This window comes from Pundamilia nyererei, unplaced genomic scaffold (genome assembly GCF_000239375.1).
Source record: "Pundamilia nyererei isolate P.nyererei 1_Seehausen unplaced genomic scaffold, PunNye1.0 scaffold01361, whole genome shotgun sequence".
Taxonomy (NCBI): Eukaryota; Metazoa; Chordata; class Actinopteri; order Cichliformes; family Cichlidae; genus Pundamilia; species Pundamilia nyererei.
Window position 1 is genome coordinate 1 of NW_005188762.1, and position 12,550 is coordinate 12,550.

The 12,550-nt window shown below is 49.6% G+C and overlaps 1 protein-coding gene across 1 annotated transcript; it reads left to right on the plus strand.

Moving 5' to 3' along the window:
* Positions 1–353: 353 nt before the first annotated feature.
* LOC102195868 (disks large homolog 1-like) lies at positions 354–12,478 on the plus strand (the record flags this gene model as incomplete). The annotated part of the gene is made up of 15 exons (XM_013908127.1): positions 354–498; positions 2,098–2,227; positions 2,434–2,590; positions 2,812–2,914; positions 3,303–3,417; positions 3,499–3,675; positions 4,081–4,147; positions 6,348–6,447; positions 8,436–8,477; positions 9,587–9,637; positions 9,738–9,839; positions 9,921–10,093; positions 10,186–10,295; positions 10,372–10,463; positions 11,120–12,478. Coding segments are annotated over 15 exons (1,671 nt in total), but the record flags the coding sequence as incomplete, so codon positions are not given.
* Positions 12,479–12,550: the final 72 nt, after the last annotated feature.

A 12,550-nucleotide genomic window follows, 5' to 3' on the forward strand; every position in this document is an offset into this window, starting at 1 on the left:
AAAATAAATTAAAATAAAGTAAAATATTTCTGATAAACAACCAACACGTGTATAAATAGTAGAAACAGGTTTCAGTGCTAAAGAACAAATGAAGTTTTAGATCTGCAGTAAAAACAGGAAGTTGCTGAGTAGACGGTGAAGAACGAGCACCATGAATATTTCTGAGGTTTTAACAATAAGATAAAGTTTCACCCTTATAACATTTTATAATTATAAACGTATAAAATGTTTCATTAAGGGAAGACGCGCTGAATCTGCGGTGCAGGCGCTACTACCAACTACCAAACAGCAGACCTTCAGAATAAAAGCACAGGCGTGTCTGACCGCTCCTCTCTTGGTGTGTCCGCGTTCAGGTGAACAGCTCCTGCCTGGAGGAGGTGAGCCACGAACACGCCGTCACTGCCTTGAAAAACACTCCCGACGTGGTCTACTTGAAAGTGGCTAAACCCAACAGTGTCTTCATGAACGACAGCTTCGCTCCGCCCGACCTCACCAACTGTGAGTGCAAACACACACACCTGTGACCTCACCACTAAAGTTTGCTTCTGTGTTTGCAGCTGAAGAGAGAAACGTTTTGATGCTGCGATCGCGTTTCAGTTTGTTCTGGATTCAGGCTTCCAGAAACAGTTGGAAAACCCATAGTTGAAAACTTCCCTGGACTTTTTATCCTGAATTGTTTTCCGTTTTAAGATCTTCCAGATAAATGAGGTCTCGCATAAATCAGCTGACCTGGTTTTGAGTTAAAGGTTTCCCTGTGTGAGTGTCGGTTTTCTGGAGCTGAAGGCTTGTTGGTTTGTCTTGAACGCTGCGGTGGATTTTTGCTCTGACATCGAGCAGATTAGAAGGTCCCGGCTCATGTGGTCAGGATGACATCCGACCCTGAGCCGGTGTGGACCGCCGCAGTCTCTGATGATCAAGTGGGGCGGGGATTCGTCAAACGACACGCCTCAAAGTGCAGACGAGGCCGGTTCCTTTAAAACATTTCTCTCTGAACCGGCAGCTTTAGCAGGGATGAAGACGGCCCAGCTCTGAACCTTGTTTTTAGATCTCTCACTTCGCTGCAAATTACAGGAAGCGCTCTGAAACTGTAATACTGCAGGACAAACCTGCATCCCGGAGGCTCGCAGCTGGCACCGAGCTGTTGAGGAGATGCCAAAGAAGGAAACACCCCTCAGAGATGCTGCGCGTCAGGCTCCTCGGCTATAGAGACCGAGGAGCTCCAAGCAGCTGTGGAGGATCCGGAGCCGAGGAGAGACTGATGGGAACGCACAGGAAGACACGGAGGCTGCAGGAAGTGTTGCACGTTATAATCTGAGTAATCATCATGAGTTGACATCCTTAAATCTAACACAGACTCTGAGCCGAGCAGGCTGGTGCTGGTTTGAAGCCAAACGAGGAACGAGCACAAAATATCCGATCCCGAGTCGCGGAAGAACGATGTTTGGCAGCTCGGCTCTCACAAACGCCACCAGGTGCCTCAACTCATCCATGTGAAACACAGACTCCCTAAAACCGAGTGCTGACAGCTATGATTATATCTGAAGTTTGGGCCACAGTCGATCAGCTGTTCAGCTTCTGAGTTTGTGTCTAAACCGAGTCGTGGACCAACGACGCCCTTCGTCTCCTGCAGTGGCAGTAAAACCATCGCTCTGTTAATTATGCAGGGACGTTATTTGTTTAACCTCCTGAAGTCTCCGGGGGAGTGTCCTGTTCGTGGAGAGAACAGTTTCCGATCAGACGAACATCAAACTTTCAAATGTTTTTAAAAATGGAGACGAATGGAAACTATTTTCAGGTTTCATCCTCTCGGTGCTGCTGTCACAGATCATAATAAACTGACTGCGTGTTCGTCGTCTCTGTCATCGCTCTGATGCTGCGGTTACAGCTGATCCTCAGCAGAAACGTGACAGGCTTGAGTTGGGAGGTGGTTGTTTCTCGCTCACCGGTGTCGTTTACGACCCCCCTCGACGGCTGCCGGCCTCGGCCAATCAGGTGGTTACAGGAGCCGGACAGGCGAGCAGATGCAGCAGCTCAGCGTCAGACACACAGCGGCTGTGATCAGACTGGTTTTAATGGTCTTCTCTCTTTCTCTTCCAGCGTACTCCCAGCGCATGGAGAACCATATCAGCCCCCCCAACTTCCTGGGTCAGCCCGTCCCTCCGCCAGCATCCTCGGGGCGTTACTCCCCGACCCCGAAGAGCACGCTGGGAGACGACGACGTCACCCGGTGAGAACAGAAACGCTGCACGCGCACGCCTGCACTGAAACGTTTCAGTGTTTTTGTAGCTGAACCACAGCTGCTGCGCCCTCTGCTGGTGCACACCTGCAGTTACACCCTCCACCCTCCCGTCATAACACACACCTGCAGAGTCTGAGGGGGACCCTGCTCACATGACTTCAGATGATTGACGGCTGCAGTGTTTTTTCCTGCAGGGAGCCGAGGAAGGTGGTGCTTCACAGAGGAGCGACGGGACTAGGCTTCAACATCGTGGGCGGGGAGGACGGCGAGGGGATCTTCATCTCCTTCATCCTCGCCGGAGGACCTGCTGACCTCAGCGGAGAGCTGAGGAAAGGAGACCGACTCGTCTCCGTACGTAACAACGCGTTAAACTCTGAGATCAACAACTTAAACCAGAGTGTCTGTCTGAGTCAGTGATGAGTCGCTGCCAGTCGCTCGCCACACGCAGGCAAACACGCTGTTGACTTTCAAATTAAAAGCTGCACCTTTAGAGAAGTGCTGGATCAGACTGAGCCGCTCGTTTCCCCGATTGAGTCGTTGTTCCGCGTCTGACATTGTTTTTGTGTTTTCAGGTGAACGGCGTGGACCTCCGTAACGCCACCCACGAACAGGCGGCCGCCGCCCTGAAGAACGCCGGGCAGACAGTGACCATCGTCGCCCACTACAGACCAGAAGGTGGGACAGCAGCACGCACCTGCAGGATCACATGACTCCAGCAGCAGCTTAAATAAAAATAACTACATTTAAGTATATTTACAGTCGGGTGTGAGCAGGAAAGGGAACAAATCCTCTGCATTTAGCAGCTGGTATCAGAATATTTGGCCGTTTGATTATTTTCACTTTAAAATGATTGATTATTAATCCAGCTGTTCACAGATGTTTCAGCTCTGATCTCTGTGGGAAACTGAAACCAGCAGTCATCTCTGATTTTACCAGAGAAACAGTCCAGTTTAAAAAGTTTCAGATTCTGTTTGGCTTCATAAAAATCTTCTGTAGAGACTCTAACGTGTTTCTGTAATTTCCTGTGACCTCTGACCCCTGGGTGACCTCTGTGTCCGCTCAGAGTACAGCCGGTTTGAGGCAAAGATCCACGACCTGAGGGAGCAGATGATGAACAGCAGCATCAGCTCGGGCTCTGGGTCTCTGCGGACGAGTCAGAAGAGGTCGTTGTACGTCAGGTAGGCCTAAAGCGTGGAAGGCGCTCGCGTGCTGACGTCCTGTGTTGTTTTTAATCGGTTTGTTTGTCGTTCGTGTTTTAGAGCTCTGTTCGACTACGATAAGACGAGAGACTCCGGTCTGCCGAGTCAGGGCCTGAACTTTAAGTTCGGAGACATCCTTCACGTGGTGAACGCCTCCGACGACGAGTGGTGGCAGGCGAGGCAGCTGACGGCACAGGGAGAGGTGGAGGAGGTGGGGGTCATCCCCAGCAAGAGACGGTCAGTCCCAGTTACATCTGCTCCACCAATCAGGATTCAGAGCTCGGCTCACAGCTCGAGAGGACGTTTGGCTGGAGTTTGTAACTTTATTTAAACAAACATCCGGGTCGCACCTGTACAGGTGTCACTGCGACGAACGAGAGCTTCACAGTGACGCTCTGAACATTTACCAGGTGACCTCCGAGGGTAGAGGCAGAGTTAGACTGTAAGGTCAGGATGTCGTCAGAGACTCGAAAAGCAAAACCTTCCAGTTTCTGGAGGAACGCTCGCGGAGTGGCGGCAAGCTGCCAACTCACTCGATTTGCCCTCGAGCTCTGAGGCGGAGCTCATCCCGAGTATCTGACAGATTCATGCATAAAGTCTGGTTCCCTTGTGATCTCTGCTGACCTTTGACCTTTCCCACAGGGTGGAGAAGAAGGAGAGGGCGAGGTTAAAGACGGTGAAGTTTAACGCCAAGTCTCGGGACAGAGGGGTGAGTGACGGCGTAGACGGTCCCTGGAGTCAGAAACGTGTTTTAGTTCCAGTAACGCGACTTTATTTACACACAAAGACGTTTTTCTGTTCTTTGTATTTAAGCTGTAAAACATTTTTTATTGCTTTTATTGTCTGTTTGATTTCTGCGTCTTTTAAAGATGCTCAGTTTTCCAGACTCGACCTGATAGAACGAGTCGGACTTGTTTAGACTTCAGTGACTCGTCCCATCTGATGCTCTCAGGATCAGCCGACTTTATTTTCCCCGCAGTGACGTGTAGCGTGCAGGTTAGTGAAGCCATGCGCGGTGTTACCTTCGTACAGGCGGTTGAAGTGCACGCGTGTTTGGGCCGTTGTGACAGACTTCAGTCTGTTAGCTAACGACTCGGTTTTAGGGTTTTCATCAGTTACCGGACGTTACTGGATAAGTCCGTCTGCGCCGCCCGCCTTTTTTGAAACCCGGCAGTGAGGGAAATGGCTGCCCGCGGCGCCCGCCACCTCGAGTGTGACGGGTGCTTGTTTTTCTGACCTTCCCCGAGCGTCGGCGTGTCGCACTTTAAACTGCACCAGATTCATTCGTGTGAAGGTGAAACGTGTTTGAATAAAGTCGGCTGATTCTGAGCTGGTTGATGACACGTTTCAGGTGTTTGACGCCAGCTGTGTGCATCATGTGACCTCTGTGTGTTTGCGCCAACGCCACCTGATCTCCACCTACTAATGAGTGTTTGACTAATGTTGAAGCAGCCGGCCGTTTAACAGCATGACGATCTCTGAGGCGTTTCTTCTTCTTCACCAAATCGCAGCAGCGCCTCCCCCTCCCTCCCCCGCCACCTTTAAACCGTGTGCCGCTTTAATACGTGTCGCCACGGCGTTGCTCGCCAGCCGCCACGCTAACACGGCAGACTGAGGGCGGGGAGGCAAACCGTAGAACATGCATGGTGCCCGCGGTCTGCTCCCCGCCTCTTCGCGAAACGCTTGACATTGACGTCTGCTGCTCTCAAACCTTCCTCCTCCTCCTCCTCCTCCTCCTCCTCCTCCTCACCACTCACCCTCCTCACCCTGTTTTCCGTCTCCTGCTCTGTAACATCAAAGTGCAGCATGTGAGCTAATGATGTCACAGGTCCCGCCTCCTGCTGATGAACGACACGCAGCGGTTCAAATGTCTGCTTGTTCTTCTCGTTGAGCCATTAAACCCATTTATAGTTGAACTAATCAATAACTTGAACACAGACCTTTTTAGGCCCTTTCAGCTCCTGGTTTTGGTTTTGTGTCATCGCACAAGCTTGAATGAACCCACTGAGACCAAGCTGTTACCATAGTAACAGACGGTTAAAAGAAAAGGGACACGACTCTGTTCTGTGTTTGGCTTCTATACATAAATGTAGGTTTAGCGTTCGTAGCCTCAACTAATCAATATTTGCAGCCATGAGGTGGTGGAGACCAACAATGGAGCTGAAAGAAGGTGGATGCCGGACTCAGACTGCAGCTGCCGGCGCTTTTTAAATAAACCTAATATTTGTTGGTTGGTTGCCATGACATCAGCCGATATCATTTTGTTATAGCCTCACATCTGGATGAGTTTATTTTAAATATCAGTGTTAACCCCACAGTAACCTTTACAGCCTGACTGGTGACGTCACGCTTTCATTTACACTTCAAGACAAACGAAATGCAAAAGCTTGAAGCTAAATTTAAGCTTCAGAAGTCCAAATGAAGAAACCACGTAAAGCTGAGAAGGCCTCTGAGCCCGACCCACGGGACGTTTGTAGCACCAGTGTTTCCTCAGTGCTACACGAAGGAACATAAATGCTCTGTGGAACGACTTTTCCTGATGCACTTGAAGGCATCGCATCAGCACCATCTTCGAGCCGATTCGCCGAAATAACCAAACGGCTTCTCCCAGCTTGTCGCTGCTGTGTCTCTGCATGTCGTCAGCATGTTCACCTTCATCCTCCTCCTCCTCTCCGACCGACGCTGCCTTCACTGTCGGCGTGTGAAGCGGGGCGTCAGAGCAGGTTGCGTTCAGGGTCGGGGCCTCTGTGTCCGAGTGTTTCAGTTTAAACTTCGTGATTTTTGTGTTTAATGTTGAAACTGTGAGCCGGTCAGACGCAGACTCAGACACCCATCACACCCCCTCATCTCCCTCTCTTCCTCCTCTGTTTTTGTTTTACTCCATCACCCCTCCTCCTCCTCTTCCTCAGCAGTCTCTCAATGACAAGCGTAAAAAGAACCTCTTTTCCCGAAAGTTTCCGTTCTACAAGAGCAAAGAGGCGAGCGAGCAGGAGACCAGCGATGTCGACCGTAAGTACAAGCGCGGGGAGGCGGGCGGTCTGAAAGGAGGTTGGCCGGCGACAGGAAGAGAGATCAGGTGGCGACGGCGTGCTGAGCGCGCGCTGGTCGTCACCGCTGCAGGGCGTGGCCGCGCTCGTGCGATCTGATTAGAAGCCGTTTCTAAAACCTGAAACCAGAGCCAACATGGCCGCCCTGCAGCGGCGCCCCGGCGGCGTTCCCTCTGCTCTCTCAGTCTGTCGCTCTGTCAGTAACTGTGTCTGTGGTTGTTTTCCCTCCTTCCTTCACTCGGCTCTGCTGCTGCAGGACAACAGCGAGGACGTGCTGTCCAAAGGACACAGTAAGTCTCTCCCCAACACCCCCTCCCCCAAAACTCCCATCAGCCTCTTCGGTCTCCACCAGCGTCCTCCGGAGAGCTCCACTAAATAACCAGAGCGTACAGACGCCGCTCGCTCTACAAGCGAGTTTATGAGTTGTGAGCACGAGCATCCTTCCATCCTAAAACCTCTGGGGGCGGAGCTTTACGCCGCCCGATTTGTATTCGAGGTTTATTCTACTGGTTGTTTGTTTTGAATTAAAAGCAGCTTCGTGTTTTAGAGCAGACGACTTTATTTTGTTTGTTTTGTGAAGTAAAATCAGACGAAGCATCAACGACTCCTGATCAGCCTTTGATCAAAGTGATTATTCAGATTTTAAATGATGTTCATAAAACTGCATATGGGACCAAAACGATCAAATAAAACTCAGAAAACCACAAAAACCAGTCAAACACGTAACAGAGAACCAGCAGGTTCAAAGTTCCCGACTGACAGGAGCTCTGATCCGGATCAGTTTGTTATATTTCATCCAGAACATGAAGATAAAATCTCAGTTTTTCTTATGTCAGTGTGTCGAGTGTCAGTGAAGGCTGCTGTCGGCAGGCCCGGGTCAGCGCGTTTAGTTTTAATGCCGTAAAAGACGCTAAACTGAAGAGTCTGATGATGGTTCCTGGTGGAGTCTGAGACCCCTCCCCCTCCTCTTCCTCACCACAGACCCTCGTGGATCCTTCAGGCCGGCGCTCTTCACTCTGGCCACGAGTTTCCGCTCTTCATCTCTCACGAGACCTTTGTTTTTCTGTTTCATGGCAAACGTGTACAAGTTACAGGAAGCTCTAAAAGCTGAACACGGCGACCGACACGAGCAGATCTGAAGCCGAGCCGCTCGCTCAGTCATCGGGAAATAAACCCGCCCACAAACACGGCTGATCGATAAACCAGGGAACATTTTTAGTTTTGGTTAAATTACAGTTTAAAATGTGTGTATTCAGGTCTTGGTGGTGTTTCCAGATGTTTCCAGATGTTTGTCCAGCTGACGATCTAAAGAAAACGTTTAATATCCCAGAAAAAATCTGATTTTATTTTCTTATCTGAATATGATCATCAGCGAGCTGAAAACACAGACTGTATATAAAGGAAGGAAGCGTCTTAAAGCTGCGTTCTTTTTAATGGCCAGCAGGGGGCGATGCTGTCCTGGTGAGTTTGTGGTCTCAGTCTTTAGTTTTAAGTCTTACTGAGTTAAAAACGTGATATTTATTTAGTTAATTTTGGTCTAATTAAAATGTTTAAAAGGTGATGGAGGGGAAGTCGCTGCCCACTGAGTGCGCCGTGTCCCTCAGTTCCCTCCCTGGTTCAGCCTAAATCGCTCTGCTCGAAGCAAACGGATGATGTCACGGTGGCTGCTTCCATCGTTTATATACAGTCTGGTTTTATCCACATCGCCCAGTTTTCAGAGTCGAGTCTTTGAACGTGAAGCAGTTATATTTGGATCTGAGGTCAGGGAAGACTCCTGGAAGTTTGGGAAATGTTTGAAATGTGTCCATTATTGGGCTGAAAAGAGTCGGACGGTGTTTGTTGCTGTGATTGATCTGCCGCCTCGAGTCCCCCTGCGTGATCACGGCTCGGGGCAAAGCATTGTGGGACGGCGATGTGACCTGTCGTGTCCTGTTTGTGTTGTGATTCCAGAACACGTGACGTCTAACGCCAGCGATAGTGAGAGTAGCTACCGTAAGTGCCGCTCGATGACTCGCAGGAAACACTAACGATCGGCGCGACCTGTCACTGAACCCGCTAACTCCCTCACTGACGCCGTTAACAAGCACAGACTGCCGATTGGCCAGTAACAGCATGACCTCACACCCTCACAGTCTGCCCCTCCCCCCGCTGCTGCATGGACGCTGCCGCCTCGCAGAGAGCGACTCTCTCAGCCGCACCGCACACCGAGCATGTCGGCACAGTTCACTGATTTCATGAAGCCACTCTAAAAATATTCCACCTTAAAACTGGAAACCAGAAACGCACAGCATCACCTGTAACCCAGCGAGCGCTGCAGACTCGGGTGATGTTGTGAGAGCACTGTTATGAACCATTAACGGTTAAAAACGAGCTCAGCGAGCAAACCCGATCAGAGATAAAGGCTCCTTTAAACATGGAATCGGATCAATCTGAAGCAGCACAGCAGTGGGAGTGAAAGCCCGCAGGCTGAGCTGTGACTGCAGCAGAAAACCTCCGATACCCCGAAAATAAAGATGAGGCACAGGTGTAGAACGCCAGGCCTCGAGGTGTCCTGCAGGTTTTAGGTATCACCTGAATCCAGTGATTACTTCATGACCAGGCCTCTGGAGAACTTCAAGACATGTTGAGGAGGTCATTCAGCCATTTAGATCAGCTGTGATGGATCGAGGACACGTCTGAAACCTGCAGGACTCCGGCTCTCTGGGCCTGGAGTTCCCCGCCACTGACATAAGGTGACCGCGGCTCACACAGCTCAGATTAAACAAGCCTGAGTATGTGAGGAGTCGCGGCGTTTGTGCATGCTGAAAATTGGATCGTGAGCTGTTAGACGTGCAGACGTCAAAGTCGGCGTCGTCTCCGATTCCAGAGCCGTAACTGAAACTGTTTAAACGCTTTCTGCTCCCGTCGCCGTTCTCTAACGGGAGAATTTTAGTTCCTGAGCACACTCATGTAATCCCGCAGGTTCAGACCCCGCCTACTAACCAACCTCAGTAGATCCCATCCTCCCTCCTCTCCTCCGTCTCGCCTCCTCTTCACCTTCATCACACCTCACTCCCGTCTGAGCTCCGGACGCTGAAACTAACCGACCTCTGTGTCTCCAGGTGGGCAGGAGGAGTACGTGCTGTCCTACGAGCCCGTCGTTCAGCAGGAAGGTGAGACATCTCTGTGTTCGCTTTTTTAAAGTAATCTGATTACCACAGGCAGCACTCAGGTGTTCCTGCATATTCGACATGCTTCGATTCTGTCCCACAGTGAACTACACCCGCCCCGTCATCATCCTCGGCCCCATGAAGGACCGCATCAACGACGACCTGATCTCAGAGTTCCCCGACAAGTTCGGATCCTGCGTCCCTCGTAAGTCCGCCGAACGCCTGTAAACAGAGGCTGCGTTGTACGCTCGTGTCACCTGATGTTTAATGCTGACCCCGCCCGCAGACACGACCCGGCCGAAGCGGGACTACGAGGTGGACGGCAGAGACTATCACTTCGTGATCTCCAGAGAGCAGATGGAGAAGGACATCCAGGACCACAAGTTCATCGAGGCGGGGCAATACAACAACCACCTGTACGGGACCAGCGTGCAGTCGGTCCGGGAGGTGGCGGAGAAGGTAATGGCGACACGCCCCTTTAACCTTTAACCCCGCTCTGACCTCATTCAAGCGGCGGCGTGTGGTTTGAGATGTTCTCCTGCTGTTTTCAGGGCAAACACTGCATCCTGGACGTGTCAGGTAACGCCATCAAGAGACTCCAGCTGGCTCAGCTCCACCCCATCGCCATCTTCATCAAACCCAAATCTGTGGAGAACATCATGTGAGTCACTTCACAGGAAACGCCTCCACTCAGTTCTCCCACACAAGCGTGAAGGTGACGTGGTTTTTCTCTGCAGGGAGATGAACAAGCGTCTGACGGAGGAGCAGGGCAAGAAGACCTTCGACCGAGCGAACAAGCTGGAGCAGGAGTTCACCGAGCATTTCACAGGTGAGTGCCCTGGCTCCACCCGCCTCAGCTCAGGTGATTCTCCACCCGCGCCGTCGAAACCACGTTACAGTCTCGCATGTGGTTCCTCTCTGCCCCCTGCTGGTCACGTGCTGGAGCTGCACCTCAACGTTAGTGCAGCAGACGGGAGGAAATGACGATTCTTTGTTTGAGACGTGACGTTTTAAATTTGGCTGATCTCCTCTTCGAGGTCGTGTCCTCGTGCACCTCTGCGAGCGTGCATCCTGATGGATGTTCCTCACGCAGACTGGCGCTATACCACCCTGCCGGGACCTTTAATAACGAGCAGAAATGGCGCCGCCTTATCAGAGAGCAGGAAGTCCGAGAAATGAGCTCGAAGGATCGATCAGCCAGGTTTAAATACGTTGGTAGTTTTATTTTTATGGGCGGAGCTTTTAAACTTCGAGATGAAAGGAGTGTTTTGATTGGTTTCAGACACAAGCAGCGCTCTGACACGTCCACAGCACTAATGACATCACAGCTGATGCAACAAGAGGCACCAATCATAACTTTATTTACCAACATTTAAAAACGATAATAAACGTCAGCGGAGTCGGAATGAGTGATGTACAGGTGGGCTGTGCCCGTCTTTGATGATGTCACGCGCTCGCCGCTGACTCTGCTCTGTGTGTGTGCAGCCATCGTGCAGGGCGACACGCTGGAGGAGATCTACGACCAGGTGAAGCAGATCATCGAGGAGCAGTCGGGTCCCTTCATCTGGGTTCAGTCCAAGGAGAAGTTATGAAGACGGCCGCTCCTCCTCCTCGTTTTGACGGACGAGTCGACCTGCAGACGTCCCCTCCCCCACGCCTCACCCTCCACTCGCCCCATCAGCGACGCAACGGCCGACCCGAGTTCAGTTTAGCTTCTTTTCTTTCTTTCTTTGCCTGATAAGACTTCATGTTTGGGTTTCCTGACCAGCAGAGCAAAGCACACAGGAAGTTTGATGACATCACACTCACCGCGGTACAGCTCCTTAATGTTTAAGGGAGGAGAACTTTAGAGGAGACGAGGAAGGTACCTGGAAGTGACGAGAAGAAACGTACGAAGTGGATTTTATGTTTAGTTTTTTCTTTGTGGGTTTTTTTCCCTTTTTTTGTCTTGTAAGGTAAGCTGGTGGGCGGAGTTTCAGTCTCAGGCAGCGTCTGTCGGTCCGGAGGAGGCGGAGACACAAAAAGCAAAACTTTGCACGTTTGAGCTTTAACAGCATGTCAGTTAATCCCGTTTATTTTCCCATCAGCCCCGTCGCCTCACGTCTGATGTCACCGCTTTTCTCTTCTGCTCGTTTTTTAGACTCTACTCACGTTTCGTTTGTTTTTTATTTTCGCTCCTCGCTGCTGCTGGATGTTCGTCAGGACGCTGCGAGGTTCCTGCTCTGCTGCTAGAGGGCGCCGCAAGGCTTAACGAAGGAAAACGACAGTTTCTTTACTTTGTTTTTAGAGGAAACGGTTTTAACATTTATAATTTTCTGTCAATGAGAAAGAATCTGACAGATTTTCTGATTTCAGGGATGAAAAAATAAAAGCTCTGATGTTTCTGCAGACGTCGAATCGTTTCTCACCAAACCACCGAGACAGAGACAGAAAAATATAAATATTTTTATAGATGAAAATAAGCTGAGTGCAATCATCAAAAATTATAAATCATATCTATAAAAAACATTTTATTCATTAACGTGTTTAATTTCACTAAAACACCAAATGCAACACAGAAATCCCCAAATATGTTTATTTTATTACCAGAAAAATCTCAATATTAGAAATAACAAAAGAATCTAATAAAATCAAACTATTTTATTTTACTAAAGAAAATTATCTCAGAATTTTATGAAACTCTGATTATGCCAAATATGGTTTATGATAAAATCTAATTTAAAATAATTAAATATTAAAATCAAGAAAAATGCAACAAACATTTTCCGCCTGTTACACAAACTGCTCATAATTAATAAACAGATTTTTATGAAAGATCCAGAACAGCAAGGAAAAAATAATCTAATACAAAAAGAATTTGAATCACCAGAAAATGCAAAACAAATTAAAATTGTTTTAACATAAATGAATTTAGAA